This window comes from Papaver somniferum, chromosome 8 (genome assembly GCF_003573695.1).
Source record: "Papaver somniferum cultivar HN1 chromosome 8, ASM357369v1, whole genome shotgun sequence".
Lineage (NCBI taxonomy): Eukaryota > Viridiplantae > Streptophyta > Magnoliopsida > Ranunculales > Papaveraceae > Papaver > Papaver somniferum.
In genome coordinates this window covers 48,119,123-48,132,005 of record NC_039365.1, presented here as the reverse complement: position 1 = coordinate 48,132,005, position 12,883 = coordinate 48,119,123, and the positions used below count along the sequence as shown (strand labels likewise).

The following is a 12,883-nucleotide window of genomic DNA, read 5'->3' as shown; positions in this document are numbered from 1 at the left end:
CACCGCGCATTGGAAGCGTAGCCACACCCCTAGCATGCCGGCCCCACTTTGTGACGACCAATCAGGTTGCTCCAAACCTGCCATGGTCTCAAAAGAAGTCGCTATACTAAGCTAGCTTCCCAAAACATGCTAGCTTCCAAAAACGTGCTAGTTTCTCGAACGTGCTAGCTTCCCAAAAGTGCTAGCTTCCTAAACGTGCTAGTTTCCAAAACGCGCCACATGCATACTACACGCGTTAATTAGGGTTTCAACACACCAAACCCTAATTTGAGAAAGTTGCAACCAAACTCGTCCACGATACTTTGGCCACGCCGCAACTAGCATACTGCTATGCCGTGGCCACTGGCATACCACCAATACGTTTCCAATATCGCTATGAAAAAAAGATGCGGCCACGATCAATGGCCATATTTTTTCTGAGATGAAAATCTCAGCCGTCCGACCTCACTACCAAACCGCAAGAGTTGTGGCGGCTTTTGGCCACAACGCCAAATCCCTTGGCTTGTGACGCCAAACCCTAAATTGTCTACAACACCAAATTCCATGGTTTATGCCAAAACCCCTAACTAAGCCGTGCCTAAAAATGCGCGAGCATGTTGGCCATGACACCATGCCACAGCTGCTAGCACGTCGGTATGCCACGACTATTGGCATGCCACCATGCCACAGCTACTAGCACGTCGCTATGCCAAGGCTACTGGCATGCCACCAAGCCACAGCTGCTATCACGTCGCTATGCCACGGCTACTGGCATGCCACTATTCCAAAGTTGCTAGCACGTTGTTATGCCAAGGCTACTGGCATGCCACCATGCTATAGCTTCTAGCACGTCGCTATGCCACGGCTACTGGCATGCCACCATGCCACACCTAATAGCACGTCGCTATGCCACGACTAATGGCATGCCACCATGCCACAGCTACTAGCACGTCGCTATGCCAAGGCTACGGGCATGCCACCATGCCACAGCTACTAGCATGTCACTATGCCACGACTACTGGCATGCAACCATGCCACAACTGCTAGCACGTCGTTATGCCACGGCTATTGGCATGCCACCATACTACAGCTGCTAGCACGTCGCTACGCCATGTCTACTGGAATGCAACCATGCCACAGCTGCTAGCACGTCGCTATGCCATGGCTACTGTCATGCCACCGTGCCACGGCTACTGGCATGCCACCATGCCACAGCTACTAGCACGTCGCTATGCCACGGCTAATGGCATGCCACCATGCCACAGCTACTAGCACGTCGCTATTCCATGGCCACTGGCATGCCACCATGCCACACGTAGCAACCTGCCACACGTTTTCCATGAAAACATTCGAGACACCAAAACATGTCACAAACTGGGGGATACTCATCAGGGTATTGGTCTGGCGGTTTACAGCATGCGGCGAGCAATACGCCCGTTACAAGAAAGTGTCATAAGAGAGAGGCGGTTAGTAAATACAAGAAGTAATGGTGAAACGTTTTCTTCATTATGAAAACATCAATTCCAGGCGTTACCCGTTACCACTTTCTTCCATTACTCAACCGCCACTTCTTACGAGGCTAGGGTACGTTTCATTACGACTTGCATAAATAGGTTTCACCTATTTCCACCAAAGGACAAATTTTTTGGTCAGGAGAACAATACACATCCAGAAATCACCTGGTAACTTTCCATTCAGCTCGCCAGTTCAACTTTCGGATACAAGTCGCAAAACACCCACACTTCCAGAATCAACTATTCTGGCCTCAACACTTTCTTCGCTTCCCTCCCTAAGACCAACCCTTCTCCTTCACTTTGTGACCGAAGAAAACCTGGAACGACCATTTCTTGGTTTAGGCCAGGGTTGTATAGATTGATCTCTCGAATCAAAAGTACTCACATTCAGTACATTGTTTTGGTTTAGATTCGTTTCTCACCCACACTCACACGAAATTACCGAAATCAGCAGAAACGGTTTTCACCTACAAACACTCCTCTAGCTCATTAAGTTGTAACTTCCTTTGTTTCCCTGCATTGTCATAATCCATGTTGCACATCTTTATCGTCCAATATTCCTTGTGTTCAAGTTCAACCGGAAGATGACAAGCTTTTCCATAAACCAACCGATATGGAGACATACCAATCGGTGTTTTGTACGCCGTTCTATATGCCCAAAGCGCATCATTAAGCCTATAACTCCAATATTTTCGTGTAGTGTTTACGGTTTTCTCAAGAATGGATTTAATCTCACGGTTCGAGATTTCGGCTTGCCCACTAGTATGTGGGTGATACGGCATACCAACCTTGTGCGTTATGTTGTACTTCTTGAGTAGAGCATGGAAGGATTTCTGAAAATGTGAGCCTCCGTCACTGATTACCACTCTTGGTGTACCATGTCTAGAAAAAATATATTCCTTCACAAACTCACAAACAACTTGAGAATCATTAGTAGGGGTGGCTTTAGATTCCACCCATTTTTGAAACATAATCCACAACAAGAAGTATATAAAATCTTCCATTAGAATTGACAAAATGACCCATAAAATCAATTCCCCACACATCAAATACTTCAACAGCAAGAATTAGTGTGAGTGGCATTTGATTTCGAGCACCTAGATTTCCCGTTCTTTGACATCTATCACAAGATTTGCAAAAAATATATGCATCCTCAAATAGGGTAGGGCAATAAAATCCACTTTCAAGTACTTTGAAAGAGATACGTTTAGAACCAAAGTGACCACCACATGCATAAGTATGACAAAAAGTAAGAATAGACTGAAATTCAGAATTAGGTACGCACCTGCGGATGATTTGATTAGAACCGTATTTCCACAAGTATGGATCATCCCACACATACTGCTTGGTTATTTTCTTAAGCTTAAGATTTTGAAAATCAGACATTGTACTAGGTACTTGTCTTGTAACCAAGTAGTTCACTATATACGCGTACCAAGGTGTTGAATTTTCAATTGAGAAAAGTTGTTTGTCTGGAAAACGATCTTGTAAAGGAAGTTCTTCTTCGGAAACAACAAGTCTACTAAGATGATCCGCAACGGTATTTTCAACACCTCTTTTATCCTTTATTTCATAATCAAATTCTTACAATAGTAGTATCCACTGTATAAGTCTTGGCTTAGCTTCTTTCTTAATAGGTATCGAAGTATTGCATGATCAGAATATACAATCACTTTTGTACCCACCAAATATGATCTAAAGTTTTCTAGTGCAAACACTATAGCCAAAAATTCATTCTCGGTGGTAGAATAGTTGATTTGTTCATCGTTTAGGGTCCTAGATGCATAATAAATCACATGAGACAGCTTGTCTACTCTTTGACCCAAAACGGATCCAACTGCGTAGTCACTTGCATCACATATTAATTCAAATGGAAAATTCCAATCTGGTGACTTGATAATTGGTGCAGTCGTCAACAATTCTTTCAATTTATCAAAGGCATCCTTGCACTCCTTATTGAAGTCAAAAATAACCTCTTTTTCCAATAATTTGCACATCGGCATTGAGATTTTGGAGAAATCCTTGATAACCGCCTGTAAAAACTTGCATGACCAAGAAAAGAACGAATCTCCCTCACCAAGGTGGGGTATTGTAAGTTTCTTATTAAGTCTATCTTTGGTTTGTCAACTTCGAGCCCTCTAGAGGACAGAATGTGACCGAGAACTATTCCATGGTTTACCATAAAGTGGCATTTCTCCCAATTAAGAACAAGATTAGTGTCTATGCATCTTTTAAGCACAAGTTTAAGATTTTGTAAACAAAAATAAAATGAATCACCATAAACACTAAATTCATCCATAAATACCTCAATTATGCGTTCCACATAGTCAAAAAATATACTGACCATACATCTCTGAAAAGTGGCGGGCGCATTGCAAAGACCAAATGTACCAAAAAAACAAGTGAAAGTAGTCTTCTCTTGATCTTTTGGTGCAATAAAAATCTGATTGTAGCCTGAATAACCGTCCAAAAAGCAGTAATGTGAGTGTCCCGCTAACCTCTCTAACATCTGATCAATGAAAGGCAAAGGAAAGTGATCCTTTCGGGTTGCGGCATTAAGCTTTCTATAGTCTATGCACACTCTCCATCCAGTTTGAACTCTTGTAGGAACGAGTTCATTATCTTGATTTCTAACAACGTGACACCTGCTTTCTTAGGTACCACCTGTACCGGGATTACCCATTTGCTGTCAGAAATTGGGTAAATCACCCCCGCACTTAGTAATTTGAGGATCTCTTTCTTCACGACCTCCATCATTGGGGTGTTAAGCCTACGCTAAGAATCACGTACTGTCTTAAAATCATCTTCCATTGGGATTCTATGCATGCACATGGATGGACTAATACCTTTGATATCAGCAATAGTCCAACCAATATCCGTTTTGTGCTCTTTCAGAACCCTAAGAAGAAGTTCTTCTTGTATTGGGGTGAGGTTCTTTGCAATAATCACCGGAAGTTCTTATTTATCACCCAAGTACGCGTATTTTAGGTGGTCTAGAAGCTGCTTCAATTCAAGTTTCGGTGCCTGCATAATAGAAGGTAAAGGAACCTCATTATATATGGGTAAATAAATACAAGAAATATTACCCGGTTTAGCTTCTTGTAGTGATGTTAAGGCACCACACATCTCGACCAGTCCTTTGGATAAGTCAACACCCAGGTTTGGTTTCCCATGAACGTACAAATCAATGCTATTCCGTAGCACAACTCCAATTTCATCTTCATTATTCAAATCAAACATTTGTTGCGCTAACGAACCAATGACATCAATAGAGAAAGCTGAGTGAACATCACTAGGATAACGCATGGTTTCAAAAATATTGAAACGTATTATCTCTTTATCAAATTCCATAGTGAGTGCACCACTATCCACATCAATCTCCGTCTTTGCAGTCTTCATGAACGGTCTTCCAAGAAGTAACGAAGTAGATGAACAATTATCTCCATTGTGCATATCCATAATATAAAAATCAACCGGAAAAATTAACCGATTCACTTGACCTAACACATCTTCCACGACTCCCTTAGGATATATATTGGATCTGTTAATCAATTGAATAGTGATCGTTGCCTCTTTTAAAGGTCCGAGATTCAAAGAATCATAAACATCGGATAACGTAACACTTATGGAAGCTCCCAAATCAAGCAAAGCACGCTCGAATCGTCGGTTACTAATAATGACGGGTACCGTGAAACCACCAGGATCTTCACACTTTGTAGGAATCTTCTTCAGTAACATTGTCGTGGCACTTTCTCCTACTTGAGAAATCTCATTAGCAATCAACCTATCCTTCCTTGTACACAAATCCTTCAAAACCTTGGCATACCCGGGTATGGTTCTGATGGCCTCAATAAATGGAATGTTGATGTGTATCTTGCTGAAAATGTCCATGATCTCCTTTTATTGAGCTTCTTTCTTGGATTTTGCAAAACGACTTGGAAAAGGAGGTGGTATGGTAAAAGTGGGAACCGTGTCCTTAGGTTGGCCGGTTGAGGTTGGCTTTTCCTTTGGTACGGTTTCCGCTTCTACTTCCTTTTCAGTATCGTCACTAACCTCTTTTTGTTGATGTGGCTCTTCAGTTTGTCTCTCACTTCTTAGACTTTTTGCATTAACGTGCTCTCTTGGGTTCACAAAAGGTTGTGATGGCAACTTTGTTGAAGCTTGTGCCTTTAGCAAATTTACGTCGGTCACCATTTTCCCCATTTGGAATTGTAGATCTTTGACATCAGCATCATTATTTTGTTGATATTGTAGGTTTTTTTGCAATATTGTATCTTGTTTCTGGGAAATACCCTTTGTTTCTTGCATCATAACCTTGATCATCTCCTCTAAATTAGAGCTTTGGCTTTGCTTTTGATGTTGTTGCTGGAATTGTGGTTGTTGAAAACCACCTTGTCGCCCGAAAACTGGGTTGGAAACTGCAGCTTGCTTGTTCGCATAACTGAAATTAGGTTGATCTTTCCAACTAGGATTATAAGTATTAGAGTAGGGATCATACCCATGCCTCTGATTTGGAAACATAGCGTTCACCTGTTCTGCGTCTTCTTCATAAGAAGGAATGAGCACGGCTGCCATTTGTTGCATCATCTTCTCGATATTACCCATTCTATCCTCTAAGTGTGAGGAAGAACTAGCTTCATTGACCCTCCTAGCCATCGATGAGCCTCTTGTATTAAATTGCTGCGTGTTTGCAGCCATATTCTCGATAAGTTTTATGGCTCCATCAATGGTTTTGTTGGTTAACGCACCACCACTATCCGCATCTATGATATTTCTCTCTGATTGAAGCATTCCATCATAAAAGTACTGCACTATGAGTTTCTCATTTATTTGGTGGTGTGGACGTCTAGACAGCAACTTCTTGTACCTTTCCCAGTAATCGTAAAGAGTTTCACCAACAATTTGCTCAATTCCACTTATTGCTTTACGAATAGTTGCTGCTTTGGAAGCGGGAAAGTACTTTTCTAAAAACACTTTCTGCATATCATTCCATGATGTAATACTTCCTTGTGGAAGGCTGTAAAACCATTCTTCCGCAGAATCTGTCAAAGAAAATGGAAAAGTTGTAAGTAAAGCTTTGTCTTTGTGAGCTCCAGTTGGTTTCAAACTTGTCAACCTATGTTGAAATAATAGCAAGTGTTTATTAGGATCATCTCCAGGTAACCCTTTAAACTTCGGTAACCAATGTATCAACTGAGGTTTAAGTTTAATAGAATCATCTAAGTTGATGCAAAGCTTTTTTTTATCAAATCATGGAGATGTTAGATCTTTGAGCGTCCTTCTTGGAGGAGGAGGTGGTGGAGGATCTATCTCGTCGTCTGTATTAACCATCTCTTCTGTAGAGGGTTCTTGTTTCAAGTGATGACGTGCTTGTAATACTGTTCCCTTGCGAGTTTGAATACCGCACCTCAAATAATCCCAATCTTTCGTTGCCAGAGATTAAGCACCTAAAACCAAAATCTAGAAAACAAGATTAAAACTACAAATAAATTCTAAAAACAATAATATTAAAACTAAAAGAAATAACAACTAAAGCTACCGACTGCTCCCCCGCAGCGGCGCCAAAATTTGTATGGGCTGTCGTAGGCTCAACAAATTAATAATCTTATTTACACACAATTAACTGGTAATATAATGGAAGTAAGGATCGTTCCCACGAAGAGCAGTGAGTTTTAGTTGTCAAAGTGTCACAAAGGGGGGGTTTTGTTTTAGATTGTGAACAAAATAAATAATCAAAGCAAATAAAATTGTATTGTAATCAATAGAGAGAGATATGATCGAGGAATCCTTCTTCGTTAATAATACGTCAATGAGTTATTATAATTGCCTACACGTCGTTAACCATAGATTATCTCCAACCGTGGAATAACATCTAGATCAGTGTTATCCCCTAAATTCCTTATATCACTGGATACGGAAGTTCTCACCTACCATATTCTATTCAACGAACCACCAAGTAGTAGATCACTCAAGGTGTAATCCAATCGAATGTTTTATCTTTTGTGAATTTATAGGTTGATTCTACTAGTTAGACTCTTAGATCAAGGTCCACTTTTTAGTGTTGTTTATACACACAATCGCTCCACAGAATCCCTATGCAAGGTTTTGTGTTCTCTACTTGTGTACAAGTTATTCGACGATTACTTATCTCCTAACTTAATACTAGCAATACATTGAATCGACAAATCAATTTAGTTAGCCACCTAAACAATCTATCAATCAATTATAAATATTCAAATAAAATAAACAAACGATAATCATATGAAGAACTTCAAAGTAGATTCATATAATAAATCAAATCTTGTTTACAAATTAGAATTCATCCTCAATCAATAGGTGGTTAGCTACTCATGGATGTAGAAACATCCATGATATACATATGAGAAAAGTAAAGAGATAACGTTATGATTGATAATCGCTCCGTATGATGTTTCTTCTCTCCAAAACCTTACAATTTCGTGACCTGATGATATATATATTTCACATAACCTAATACATTTTTATAGGTTTACATTGCTTGGCATTCACGTATTTAGTTTGGTTCAGGAACCCGACCCGAAATAACGAATCCAAACGTGCCCTTAGGCTTTTCAAGGTATTAATACAAGTTTTCCACTTGCTAAATTTGCGAACCCAGTCCACAAACTTCAAATTACAGCAGAAATTTTCGGAATTAAAGTGTGAATACCCGTCCGCGAACTTTACTGTTTTCGGTATTCAATAAAAGCTTGTTTTAGCCACAACTTCTTCATCCGAACTCGGAATGACCTCATTGTTTTTCATTCTTTTTATCTTTCAATTTTATTCAATATGGTTATGATAAATCCTTAATTTGAATGAGTTAAGATCGTTCTTTGGCATGTCTCTTGATTTTGAGCGTTTTGCTCCTTTTCGTCGCACTTCTTCCACTTCTCTTAGACTTGGGAACTTGGATACTTGGATTACTTATATTCCTCGCTCTATTCAGCACTTTGTAGCTCCTTTTTTGATGATTCACCTAACAGGGGAAAATAAGAGAAAACAAGAGTAATAATACGAAAATATGCAAGAATAATAGCTAAAACAAGTATGGAATGGACACTAAAATCATATGAATTATGCACTTATCAACTGGGGACTTCTCACGGCCAGGATTGCGTCACACAATAAACTCTGATTTGCAACCTGAAAATTCAGTTTTGTGGAGAAACCCCTAAGCGAATAGAGTATGTGGCTGTATCGGACGAGAGCAAAAAAGGAATTGCCAAAAGGAGTGACCAACACCAATGTACCATCCGCAAGCGCAGTCAACGCATCCCATGGCGTTACATCCTCTAACACCAACTCCAACAGCACTGGAATAATCCCCTCTGACGTGACGCCTCTTATTACCAGAGCCAGAGCTGTCGCTACTCCTAATATTTCTTCGAGCATGACGCCTCCAATCATCACCAGGGCTGCCACCACTTCTTCGTCGGGACGAGATACAGGAAGTTCTTGCCAAAACTCAGACGGACATGGACACAACTTAGAAGGAGCCTCTTCAACGTTTCGCTCCAGAAGCCGCTCCGCTTCAACGTTTCGATCCAGGGGCCGCTTCAACATTTCGCCCCATGAGTCGCTCCGCTTTAACGTTTCGATCCAGAAGCCGTTTCAACGTTCTCCCCAGAAGTCTCCACTCCTCCCTGCCAAGGATCGTTCCGGAGCCGCCACACTCATCCCTTCCAAGGATCATGCCGTAGCCGCCACACTCCTCCCTCTCAAGGATCGTGATCACAGCCAGCTAAGGTTCGTAGTTGTGGCCACTTTTTGATCTGTCTCGCCAAAGCTCGTGGTCGTGGACAGTTTACTCTCCTACGCATCCAGCAAATCCATTTGCATCCATGGATTCCCATGCAATTCCAGACAACCTATTTTGGTTCCCATGACAATGTATTCTTTTCTGCTTCCAAGAACTGTTGATGTTCGTTTGTTGATACCGGTCAGATCTTTAGCATAGCAACAACCACTACAAAGGTAATCCATACTTCTCCATATTTTAGTTTCACGTGGAAGAAGTAATGGAGTCCCCAGTACGGATGAAAGATGATATCTTTATCATGGTCAACTCACCGACCATACAAGATAGAAACATGTAAACCAAACTTGGGGACTGAGGCTCTATAGGGACTCCCTTCACTGTCAAAGCTCAGGAGACACGGTCAACCCAAAAGTCATAGCCATGACAAGGTCATATACTCTTCAAAGGTGTAACTAAGGATATCATCACCTCATCATATAGAAGGCACCTGCAACACTTTACGAGACCCACGAGGATCCCAAGCCTACTCGGATCAAACAACTTCAGTAACCGAAGAGAGGTGCGACTGGGGACTGCTCATCGCGGTCCATCCCCGACAATAATCAAGCATTCATGAGATAACTCCAGAGACGCGGCTGAAACATTTTTCTTGAAAAGACATAGGGAGCCACGATTAACGACATAACTCTCTCACTTCTACCTCTTCGTTATCCAGAATATTTCGTCAATGTGATGTTCCAAGCATCCCAGCATCACATCCAGGAGAGTACAATAATCTTTTATCAAATACCATAGGCGTGGATTCAGGGCGATGCAATTAAAGTAGGCTACACTTGGGGACTGAAGGCTCCTTCAGGTTTAGAAGTTTAAATGCAGTCACCACCTTACCAGTGAATGCAGTAGAAGCACATCTTCTGATGCCTTCACTTCCCTCAACCAGGTTATTTCTGATTTCAACATCATTACCGTTGAAGCTTTACGAGCCGTAGGAATTTCTCAACATGAAGCCATACAACTGCATCAAAGACTCCAAAAGAACGCCACAGAGATACATTCACATATCCGACCATGCCATCGGATCTAACAGAAGTATAACTGGGGACTGCTCATTGCATCCCATTCTATACAATGGTCCAAGATTCAGAATATGGTTCAAAGGATGTCGCTTGGAACGAAGTCCTTGAATACTTGATAGAAACACATCGGCAACGGAACTCTTCTCAACTCATCTATTTCACCTAATGGTGTCCAGGCACCAAATAACCTAAAGTCAAGGATGGACCAACAACGCAACCACAATCTCCAAGATGAGCCCTGACATGATCATTGCCGAGCATATATTTCATCCATCCATCCCAAGAGTGCAATGGATTTTGGTAAATTTTGAAATCCACTGGAGAGGTTAGATACTTATTCTTCTGGAGTCAAAACCTTATTACACATTCTGGAGAAGATTGATGATACTGTTGGGTGGCTATATGCGCAAAATATGAGAGAGCACCTACCTTGAGTTCTCCTGACTCGCCTTGCTGCTGATTATAACTATTGGAGATTGCTTTGTTGCCATTAATAATCGCTCCACCACTGCTAACAAATGACGAATAGGAGCCAGACGCTGCAGACGAAAGCACGGAGTCGGACGAGTAACAAAAACAAAAGAGGGTCGATACCCCTTTTCATAAGAACGGAGTTTCTAGAGTTTGAACAGGAGAAGGATTCTTTCTTTCTCCATGAACGGGAATAGATGACTGGGCGCACCACACTCATGCTTCATAGACGAACAAGCAGCGCATGAAGATCGCCGCTCCACGACCTAACTAGCAGCGTGCCAAGATCACCAGCCACTCAGACTTGTAACGCTCCACAACATCAGCATCATGTGGCCAAACTAGAAGTATGCCAACGCTCCATAGCATCAACACCATGTGTCCAAGCCAGAAGTACTCCAAGCGCCAGTGCCGTAGCAAAGCCAGAGGTATGCCAAGCGCCAACACTCTATAACACCAGTACTCTGTGGCCAAGCCAGAGGCGCGTTGACACAAAGATCACGGAATGTTCATGCCTCTTGCCAAAGGTCAGTCATATTTTTTCCTGGTAACCTCTTCATGTCCTGCCCTTTCGATTTGTTATCCTTGATTGTTACCATCTCATGCTTACCCCCCAACAATGCCACTGTTACGTGCTGAGCAGGGGACTTAATGTTGATGGTGGTTTTTAGTATATGGCAAAAATTGTAAAAGTCTATCTACCTGACCCGGCATCAGATGTAGTAGACATTGCATATGTCTATATTCCGCAGGAAATTTGGAGAATATATCAATGATGAGTGCCTATGTCTCTCTTCACATTATACTGAAACTCAAGCTCCTAGATGAATTGTTTACTAGTATAGAGCCTAATGAGTATATAAGCTCCTAGCTGCATTACTAACTAATGTCGGAGCCTGCCGAGTATTTTTCATATGCTATGTTCCCCGGCTGAACCCTTAATATTGATATGGCGTGAAAAAAAATTTTCACTCGCAGCAGAGTAACGCGGATTTCCAAGTATCGAGGTTAAGGTCCTTGCATAAAAGTACTGAATCAGAAAGCATACGACTCTCTGGAAATAAACTTAAAGAACTCTGTGTCAACACATAGAATTCAATCAATTTTGTGATAATTCACAAGATTCAAATGTTACCTTGATTAATTTGCAGAATTTAGGGTTTCACGCCCTGCGCAGTATATTAGACCTTGCCTGTCGAAATTAAGCCTAGGCGAACTAGGAAATTATTCCGTCATAGATTAGTAGGTGCAAAATCCTATCCACAATCAGAAAACAAGGAATAAAAGGAGCCGCAGAATAGGAGCAGCAACAAAAGGAGGTGTGGACATGCCACAAGCCAGCCGGCGCCACTTACAAGTGGCCACACTCCATGCTGCCCGAACAGGCCCGTATTCCCGCCACACGCACATGAGTTGTGGTTGGGACCATACTTGCCGTCCCTATTTCCCATCGACCAATCAGGTCGCTTTAAATCCGCCACACGCCCACTAGAAGTGTGGCCACACTCATACTTGGATGGACCCTCTTTTAATCGACCAATCAGGTCAATCTAAACTTGCCACATTATTAAAAGAGGCAAGGTTGCACCAGATAATCATAATGCCAAATTGGCTTTCCCAAAGTCGCGCCAATACGCTAATTAGCATGCCAATATGACACTCCACCGTGCCACCATGTAAATGGCATGCCAAACGTGCACGTCAAACGTGTCGTCGCACTCTACATGCTAATGGCATGACCAAACCTGTCATGCCGCATTAAGGTACTAAATGTGCATGCCAAACGCGCCACTTTGCCACAGCAGCATGCCGAACGTGTCAACGTGCCATAAATAGCGCCTATGTGCTAACCCACCTTCTGTTTGTGGCCAACGCCATAAAAGACTTCAATATGGTTATCCTAACCAGAAACACGACCTTGCTCTAGTGGCGATGGTCGAAACCCTACTTTCCAGTTATGGCACAAATTATGTCACTTCAGTCCCCACAACATGCCACGATCCATGCGGGACCCAGGAAACCCTAATAAAGACGCCATATCATATCCACTCGTGGAAATCATT

The 12,883-nt window shown here is 41.9% G+C and overlaps 1 protein-coding gene across 1 annotated transcript; it reads right to left on the bottom strand.

Moving 5' to 3' along the window:
* Nucleotides 1–4,451: 4,451 nt before the first annotated feature.
* Nucleotides 4,452–7,427, bottom strand: LOC113305530. Its single transcript, XM_026554552.1, has 3 exons — nucleotides 7,421–7,427; nucleotides 5,676–6,535; nucleotides 4,452–4,517 (listed from the first exon to the last, which is right to left on the bottom strand). The coding sequence occupies exons 1-3, from the start codon at nucleotides 7,425–7,427 to the stop codon at nucleotides 4,452–4,454; spliced, it is 933 nt and encodes a 310-aa protein (XP_026410337.1).
* Nucleotides 7,428–12,883: the final 5,456 nt, after the last annotated feature.

Excerpts from the sequence above, each read along its gene's own strand:
- LOC113305530 (XM_026554552.1), bottom strand. Across the intron at positions 4,518-5,675 it reads TGGGGAAAATGGTGACCGAC|GCACCGAAACTTGAATTGAA; the intron begins GTAAATTTGCTA and ends TCTATTATGCAG.